Source organism: Psammomys obesus, unplaced genomic scaffold (assembly GCF_907164565.1).
Source record: "Psammomys obesus unplaced genomic scaffold, mPsaObe1.curated_primary_1811, whole genome shotgun sequence".
Lineage (NCBI taxonomy): Eukaryota > Metazoa > Chordata > Mammalia > Rodentia > Muridae > Psammomys > Psammomys obesus.
The window spans coordinates 7,088,964-7,098,645 of NW_026585587.1; the positions used below are offsets into that span (position 1 = coordinate 7,088,964).

The 9,682-nt window shown below is 41.3% G+C and overlaps 1 protein-coding gene across 1 annotated transcript; it reads right to left on the minus strand.

The window, feature by feature from the left end:
- Positions 1-1,694: 1,694 nt before the first annotated feature.
- On the minus strand, positions 1,695-2,573 carry LOC129678687 (vomeronasal type-1 receptor 90-like). Its single transcript, XM_055609579.1, has one exon. It carries the CDS (start codon positions 2,571-2,573, stop codon positions 1,695-1,697), a length of 879 nt encoding a protein of 292 aa, XP_055465554.1.
- Positions 2,574-9,682: the final 7,109 nt, after the last annotated feature.

Below are 9,682 nucleotides of genomic sequence, written 5' to 3' on the forward strand. Positions count from 1 at the left end.
GGGTTTGCTGTGCAGGTCTGCTGATACAAGTTCATTCTCCAGAATCCATATAACATTTAATGAATGTTTAATGTTTTTAAGTTTGTTCTGTTGTAATCACTTTGCCTACTGAAGGCCCATCTTAGCCCATTTGACTGTTATCTCTGAAGATCATAGACTGGATAGTTCATAAAGAATAGAAATGTATTTTCTCATTATGTTTGAATTGTGGAAATGTCAAGACCAAATGTCAAGACATCTGACGAGGGGCATCTTGTGAAACCTGAATGAATCACAGAGGAAGCGCTTTCACTGACTAATAATTCCTTCTCTTCCTTTTTCTTCCTCTTCCTCCTCTTTCTCCTCCTATTCTCCTTTTTCATCTTCTCCCACTCTTTTTGAGACAGGGTCTTATGTAGCCCAGGTTGGCCTTGAACTCACTATATAGCTAAATCTGGCCTTGAACTCCTGATCTTTCAGACTCCACCTCCCAAGTGCTCAGGTTCCAGGTATGCTCTGTCATACATGGTGCCAAATTATTTATCGAAAGTGCTATCTCCTAACGCCATCAGGATGGCGCCACCTGAACTTAGCAGGACACTCTCAAACAAAAGTGCTGTCTTTGTATGGCTCCAAGTGGATTTTAGGATTTTCAAACATATTTCATATATAAAACATAAATAAAAACATAAATAAAAAGCCATCTAGATTTTGATAGGGGTTTTGTCACATCTGTAAATCATAGTGTATAGCATGGTGATTCATGGTGATAATAATTTATATACCTAGTTAGTGAAATAAAGATCACCATGACTACTGGTTGTTGATAATTATTAATATTTAATATTGATTTATCTTTCAGTTATTCCTAAACCAGATGTATACCCAAATCACCACACAGAGACTAGGATTTATTTACTTAACTTAAAGCACAATTATTGCCCACAAGTGCTGGGCAATAATTACTCCATCCTAAACCTCCAAGCCCACATAGCTTCCTCCCAGTCAGATTTCACAGATTACATTTGCTTTTTAGTCATTTCTTAGGTCTGGTTCATTTCTCCTGATGTTTCCAGGTCTTCTTTTCTCAGATATCTCCTCCCCTTACTTCTTTCTCCTCCTCTCTGGATGAAGATGTCCCACCCTACTCTCTCCATTGCTCAGCATTGGCTGGTTGTTTTGTGGACAATACAGAGAACAAATGGTGGCATGTTTACACAAACTTGAGACAAGTGATGCTTAGAATAAACATCACAGTGCAATGCCTGGATTGAAACCAGCTAGTGGGGTAGAAAAGCCAGCATTTGAAGGAACAAGGGTAAATTGTATACATTTCACAAGAACATTATGCCAAAAAGTGATGTATTAAAAGTGTTACAAATTCTCATGTATCATATGTATGTAGGCTACTCTACGCTGTAATGATTGACTCTTCTGTCTGACCACAACTAGAATTATTAGTAACTTGTATTATTTCAGAATGGCATATGCTTCAGTGATAGACTATATGATTGTTTGATGCTTATACCAAAAGTAGGTTTAACGGAGAAAATGTTTCAATGTCTACTTTTCATCTAACCCAGAGATCATGGGTGTGCCATGATTGATTACCCCGAAATCAATGTGCTCTTTCATGTTAAGAGAGCTTGTTCACCACAGAATAATCAAATATTTACTGTTGGCCCTGCGTGGTTTTTGAAAAAGTTAATTACCCATCATTCAGTACTGATGAACACCAAAGGACTGAATGTGGCATAGCCACTGGACACAAGCATCTGGACACAGCGATGAGCTGGGTCATTATTCCACATAACCCTGGAGAAGGAGGCAATGCAGTCTAGGCAGTACATGAACAAAAAGAAACTTAACAGCAGCAGGATGGTCCGGATGGCCCTCCACTCTGGGGACGTTTTGGGGCAGACGCTGGTGCTGTGAAGGTACTGAGCCTGCCTCTTATGCCTGCACAAGACAATCACCATGTACACACTTGAAAGCATCATGAGTACTACAAAAGAGGCATCCCAGAAGACAGCCAGTACAGCAAGTAAGTGTCTCATGATGTCACTAGAAGGCCAGAGAGAACAGGATTTAGTGACCATTATATGGACGTGCGAGGTCCCGTTACAGGTGGCAACAATGGAGTTGAGGAAACCACTGATAGGCATGTAGAAGGCCCACAGGGAAAGAAAGCAACACAAGTTGTGATATAAGGAGTTATGTTTGAACTTTGCCAAGCAGGAACTTCTGGGGCTGAGGATGATGACCTGGAGGATGCTCAGGTGACAGGTAAAACAAATGGAGATGCTCCTCATCAGCCTGTACAAGGAGATGACTGCTTTACACGTGACGTCATCCCAAAACCTCTGGGACCCCAGAATGTCTGTAGCCATGAAGGCCATGCTCAGCACCATCACTATGTGGCTGAGGGCCAAGAGAGCAATGATCGGGTTGACGGGCTTGTGCCTGAGCTCCTGAAAGAATGTGACCACGTGGACGAGCAAGAGGATGGTGTTGGCTGAGATCCCAAAGGCAATCTCAGAAAAAAGAGCATTTCTTATGCCATTGTGATTGTACAGGGGGCTGTTCCTGTTCATCTTATGGCGGAAAGAGACACACAGGGCATACCTAAGAGAAAAAATTATTTACTACCTAATTGCTGCCTTCATCAGTCTCCACTGATACTATGGCCACCATGGAAATATATGGACTAACCACAGAACACCCTGTTCTGGCTCATGTTCTCCAGAAACCATCCCATTCTCTCTCTTTTCCCATCACTTTCTAGTCACAGCTGGATTCTATACTGCTATCTCCCACAGTACATGTAGTTTCTTAAACAATAAAAAATTGCCATATAGTAGAGCAAACATTACCTAATTAGTACCTTGTTGTTGTTTTTTTTTTTTTTTTAGTTTTCCAGGGCAAGAACAATCCTCTTCCTTCTTTCCCTTTGAGACAGGGTTTCATGTAGCACAGGCTGGCCTCGAAGACACTGTGTAGGGAAGAATGATCTTGACTTTCTAATCCTCCTGCCTCCAACCCCCCAGTGTTGGAATTACAGGTACACAGCAGTAAGCCTGGTTCGTGTGGACCCTGGGATCAAACCCAGGGCACTGTGCATGTGAGACGAGCACGTGATCTTCTGAACTAGGCCGTCAACCCCTCAATCTGCATCTTCCTGGTCGTCAGCACATGCTAACAGTTACTTCTTTCTGGAAGTTGCGTAGAAATGGAAACGAGACCCTTCCAAGAAGAGTATCAATGGTTCAGAGAAGGACATAGATGCACTATCAGTATTAATATTATTATTATCAGTATTAACTTTATTTCAGCTGATTTATTACCAGGATAGATCTTGATGCATCAACAGAGGGAAATGCACGTGGACTATGAATATACATCTATGATCTGCTCTACCATAAGCATGATCTATAACTCCAAGGTCCAGTCCTCTTTTCTGTAAAATACGCAGTCATAGTTTAGATCGTAAAAAGATGAACTCTACCTACCAAGCCCAACACTGTTTCTGCTATATAATGATGTCTACAAAGAAGCAGCAATTACTTTTTGTTATTAGGCAATTTCTCGTGCAATTAACTTGGGATATTTAGTACAGTTCTCTTAGTAGTTGATCAATTCAGTCTCTGCTGAAAGATAAGTGATACGAAAGTTAGCAAAGTCTCTGATAGAGTTTTAGATTTTTCCTCTTTAACTTCCCAAAGAGGGGAATAGATCATCATGCCAAAATGTCTAGTCCATTTGAACAAAATTCAGCTATTCACTGGTAGAAACAGAGGCCAATATGTTTCTCTTATGGAGTGTGGTAGAGTTAGAGCTAAATTCAGGCGTAAGAATAAATTATTTCTTGGCTTTTTAGACCGTGTAATTTTGTAATATAGGACACGAAGGGATTCTGAAAAATGTTAAGAATTCTTTAAGAAACATTATTTCAAACTATGCGCATGCGTCTGTGGGTGCCTGCATGTATGCACCGGTGAGTGCAGGTGCCTGCGGAGGCCAGCATTCTGGATCCGGTTCGTGAGCTCCTGATTTGGGTGTTGGGGACAGAACATGGATCTTCTGCAAGCACAGTATGTGCTCTTAACTGTTGAGCCATCTCTGTCTCTAGCCCCAAGGTTTGTGTGTGTGTGTGTGTGTGTGAGAGAGAGACAGAGAAAAGTTTTATTTCAGAGTGGGGGACCTTCTGAAGAACCATAGCCTACCTTCAGTCTGTTTGCTTCTAGGGTGAAAAGGGAGGGGCAGAAAAGGAGCTTGATGGGTTTCCTTTTGGGTTCAAGATTGGCTGTTGCTAGGAATGACCGAAGAATGGTGAGTGTTGGTGAGCAAAAGGATGTTAGATGACTGATAAACTTCTCTTATGCCACCCATTCTCAGGGGATCTACAGCGGCCCCAAAAGTTTTTTCAGTTTAGGTTTTTTTTATTTAAAAAATTGCATACACTATATTTTGGTTACAATTTCCCCTCCCCCATCTCTGCCCAGGTCCTCCCCACCTCCATACCCATCCAACTCCATACCTTCTTTCTCTCTCTCTTTAGAAAACAGGCAAATATTGATAATGATAATAATAATAGCAAAACAAAGAGAAAGCACAAGAAACACACACACACACACACACACACACACACACACACACACACACACACACACTAAAAACTCCAGACCAGTAAGATTTTAAAAAATGCCCAAACAAAGCAATATGGGACAAAAAGAAAATCTACAAAAATACCATTGAATTCATTTTGTGCTGTCTGTCTATTGCTGGGCTGGGCCTGAATACCCATGTATGTGTGGTTTATATTCCCAGGAGACTACATTGGAGAAAACTAATTTTCACATTGCAAGCAATTATCAATTGGAGATAGCTTCTTATGGACGGGAGCTCATGTCCACTTCCCTCTTTCAGAGCTGGGACCCCATCTGACTTAGACCTCTGCAGGTTCTGTGACTGCTGCCACAGTCTCTGTGAGTTCTTGTGAGTGCCAGTCCTCTTAGGACGGAAGATGTCTTCCTATCAGGTACTGAATAAGACAAATAAAACAACTTGCTACATTTAGAAGCATCCACTTATATTTGCACCCATGAAGCATCAGGAAAGACAGTAGAAAACATAACCTTAATTGTCCCAATTTTCTGTAGGACACGTAGCACCTTTGTCGTAGACCTGTGTTTAATATTTATATGTATTTTGAAGCGAGGTGTACCCCTATTGCTTTCTAAGACATTATTTTACTAGTACTTAGGTTCTGGAGGATGTGAACCCTTTATGAACACAGACTAAAAACTATCCCTCTTCGTGTCTTCTCTTCCACCATGCCTTCCTCCCTGTGCTCACATCCACCTCACTCGTCTACAGAACAGAGACCCCCTCAAACATGGCTCATAGGAGCCATGGCTGTAGAGACTGGCTCACCTTGCACACCAAGCATAAACATTGCATTTAGAGGGCTGGAGAGGTGTTCAGCAGTAGAACACACCAGCTGCTCTCCAAGAGGACCCAAGTTTGATACCCAGAACCCACATAGGAGCTAACAATCAACCGTAACTTTAGTTATAGGAGATCCGAAGCCCTCTCCTGTAGGCAGTGCTTACCTGTGGATCAGGGACATAGGCACAAGGAAAATAACAAGGATTTTAGAAACAGGTCACTTCAGACAGGACTATGTTGGGAAAGAGGAAGGAAAGTCCAAGTAGGGGGCTGGAGAGATGGCTCAGCGGTCAAGAGCACTGACTGCTCTTCCAGAGGTCCTGAGCTCAATTCCCAGCAACCACATGGTGGCTCACGACCATCTAATTACCTTTTCTGGTGTGTGTGAAAACAGGGCATTCATATAAATAAAACAAATCTAAAAAAAAAAAAAAAGAAAGCCCAAGTAGACAACTAAGGAGAGAAAACCTAAAGAAATACTAAAGAGCAGTGTGACCTGGTAGTGAAGTCTACAACCCCTTCAGAGGAAAAACAAGAGTTATGATCCCTGGATTACATGGACCGCAGAAGCAGATATTCTAAGAATCTGTGTTTTATAATTATGGAGATGATGGAAAGAAAATCCTGTGACATGAGGCATCGTCCAACAGTCCTCAAAATAGTGATGAATGTTCAAGTCATTGTACTCTAGGCCGGTGGTCAGAGAAGCAAAGAGTGTAGGGGGGAGAAAACCCTTTAGTAGATACCGGTAAGTGTGGACACTCATTACCTGAGGGCAGTCATGTTGAGAGAGGGCAGATCTGGAGGGCCCATGCATTTCCTCATGGATGCATGAGCAAAATCATTCATGTGTCTTAAAATTGCATGAGGTATAAGTAATATTCGTGTCCAGGACCAAGCTGTCCATGTAAGGACATGACCATCCTTGCATAGAGGGAAGAACATGCTTTGATTTGTCATTTGTTGGTGCCCAACCTCACCAACTTTGTCCTCATTACCATCTACAAAACCAATATGGACCAAAGGTTCGGGGATATGACTGGTCCTGCTTCGTGCAGATGAGTTTAAACAGGCGACACTGGGCAGCATCTTTTACCGTGGGGCACAGTTTTACCTGGGAAACTATGAAGAGCACAGGGAGAAAAGGCTGGCACCCGGGGGAAGAGAAGAGCTTCACACAACGAATGTCAGTGCCATGTGCAAGTGGCACAAAACAAATACACTGCAGGAAGGTGGTGAACAAAAGCCGGGAGAGTATTTGGGTGAGTACATGACAGCTATTTGTGAACCACAGTGACAGTTATGGATTGCTCTTGTGAAGTAGCAGAATTATAAAGCAGAGCCAGGGTTCACACCTGCGGCTGGACCGGTTAATATAATGTCGCTGTTTTACCTCTCTATTGAGAAAAAGCCAGCGGAAGTCAAGAAGCAGGAAGCCTCAGGAGAACGCTGTCTCAGGCTCCAAGCTGTCATTCCTGGGACACACAAACAGTCCTGCAGGAGGGCGGCTTCCTGAAATAGGAGACAGCTCAAGAGACAGAGTTAAGCCAGCTCGCTTGCCAAACAGATTTAACTTTCCTGACTCACTACTCTTGTCTCTTAGTAACAACCAAAGAAATACCTGTTTATGATACATTTCTCCAATGCTGTAAATGAGGGGTGAAACCTGAATTAAAAAAAAAAAAAAAAAAAAAACAAGGTAGAATTGGCTTCAACTGCCCTACAGTTTCTTCTAAACAAAATGAGTTTTGCGAACACCCACGAGCAGAGAAATGGGCAGGGGTATTGCTTAGATGAATCACAAACAGAGATAGGATTAATGGACTAGTCTGTATTTCCAGCTCTTGGAAATTATATTCACAGGTATTTTGGAGCCAGGGAAAGGAAACAAACACAATTATTTCCTTAAAAAATATATAATGGGAACCTGTATTCTCTGCACTCATATTTGACATTTCCTAACTGCTAGAACACACGTTTATGAACTAATAACATTAATTAGCATGTTGTGAAAGTTAAATTTGGACAGTTTTCCCCGAGGTCAGACTTGTAGATATTTTTTAATAATGTGAGGTTAGGGTGAATGAGGAAAGGATTTAATACTTCATTCCATAAGTTATACAATACTGTTATTTTAAATCGCTCAATTTATATCTCTCTCATGCCAATCATCCAATTATAATTCTACTTTATTTGTACATATCAAAGAGGTAAAACAGAAAGCACTTAATAAACATGAGTTAGAACTTAACTCTTCCCGGATACTGTGCAGGATAAGCAATGTTGAAAGTCAAGAGGACATAATCAGTGCCACTTGAGTACTGTTGTAGTTAGAGCATTTGAAAAAGAAATGGATAGTTAGATTTATTTCTTGGGGTACAAAGTTAGTTTTCCAAGTTTCAATTAAAAGTCACTATATCCTAAAAAGAAAATTCTCTCACTGAGCTTCTTGGCTGAGCAGGATAGTGTGAAGTGGGTGTTTAATCCAGGGCTACCAAAAAAAAAAAAACAAAAAAAAACCTCACCTGAAAATCCAGTTTGGTTCCTTCTAATGCCTGCTCATGATCAATCTACTCGCCAGTGGATTCTACACCTGTAGAATGAAGAAGTACCTACCCCAGCAGAGGCATGGGGAGACTGAGTGCACCTAAGAACCAGCATGTTAAGTAAATAACATCCTTAGCTGATTTCTCTGCAGGTTTGGAATTTTAATGTCTATGCTAAGAGGCCAAGATCTCAGCGGGGAGCAAAGAACAGTGGTGTTCCCAATGGAACATTTCATCTCTTAATTTTCCTTGATTGTCTTCTGTGTAATAGCAATCTGGGGAGGGCTGTGCTGTGCACAAAACTTTTTTTTTTTTTTTTTAAGTACCAGTGACACAAGCGGGTGAGGAATGAGAAAGGTCACAGTCTTGCAGATGACACAAGGGTTTCTCACTTTCATGTTAAGATAAGCCATGTCGTACTGTGTAACCCTTGTCCTCTACGGTCAGAGATGTTTGTCTCCTCTCATGAGTTCTCAGCAGACCTGCAGGTCCCCTTCTGTTACGATGGACACCTTCTTCTCCCTCGCAATTCTGATATGGAGGACTTGGTTTCCAGATGCTACTGTTCTCGCCTCTTAATGGTTTCCAGACATGTTTCAAAATGTAGTGAATTGAAAAGTAAATTTTAAAAGAAATAAAATTTAAAAATAGAGACAGCTGGAAGCTGGGGTTGAGGCGATCACAGCAGGACTGAGCACGGCTGATGTGCAGCCTGAGCAGGAGGGCTCTGTCCTAGGAGGGATCTGAATGCTCCTCCCTCATCTTCAGTGATGAGTTCAGCAGGAGGCTTGAACTTCCCCCTGGAAAAAAGAGAGAACCATGTTCCGACCTACAAAGTAGTTTGTGCAAGATTGTGATAAAATAGGGTTTCTTGATGTGCCAGGTGTGAAATTAGAAGTTGTTCCATTATAGAAATTAATTATGAGTTTCATTAAGGTTGTGATAAATAGGGTGGATGAAAGGCCAGATGTTTCCTCAGAGAAATGCAAACTTAAAAGGAACCAAAAGAAATACATAACAACAGTAAAAATAATATCCAAAGCCAATACTTTTACGTGGATGAGCCTGGGAAGATTGGAAAAGGAGGAAGAAAGCTGTAACTGGATTTCTGACAGGAAGTCTATGTATGTAAGTGAGTCTACATATGTAAGTGAGTCTACATTTAAGAAGAAAGGAAAAAAACCAAAACTTTTTATCTTGTAAAAGATACAATATTTAAAATAGTAACAAGCCAGGCATTGTAGCACTAGGAAGGCCCAGGCAGGTGGAGCTCTGCAAGTTCAAGGCCAGCCTAGTCTATAGAGTGAGTTCCAGGACAGCCAGGGCTATGTAGAGAGGCCCTTTCTCAAACAAACAAACAAACAAACAAACAACCCAACAACAACAAAACAAAACAAAACAAAATAAACAAAACTAAAAAAAAAAACAAAAGTAACAAAGCATGAGTGGTTAAACAAACATTGTAACTTCATCTACAGAAAAGAATAAAAAGGAAAGGGAGAGAAGAGCAAGAAAGGCCTTAGGAAAAAGGATGCCCTGGGCATTCCCAACCTTATTTGATGGTTAATATTGTCTACCTACAGGATCTAAAATCACCCAGGAGACAGGTCTGTGGGCCTGTCTGTGAATGGGTTTTTTTTTTATATTGGGTTAATTGAGGTAGAACAACCCACTCAAAATGTGAGCGGAACCGTTCTGTGAGCTGAAGT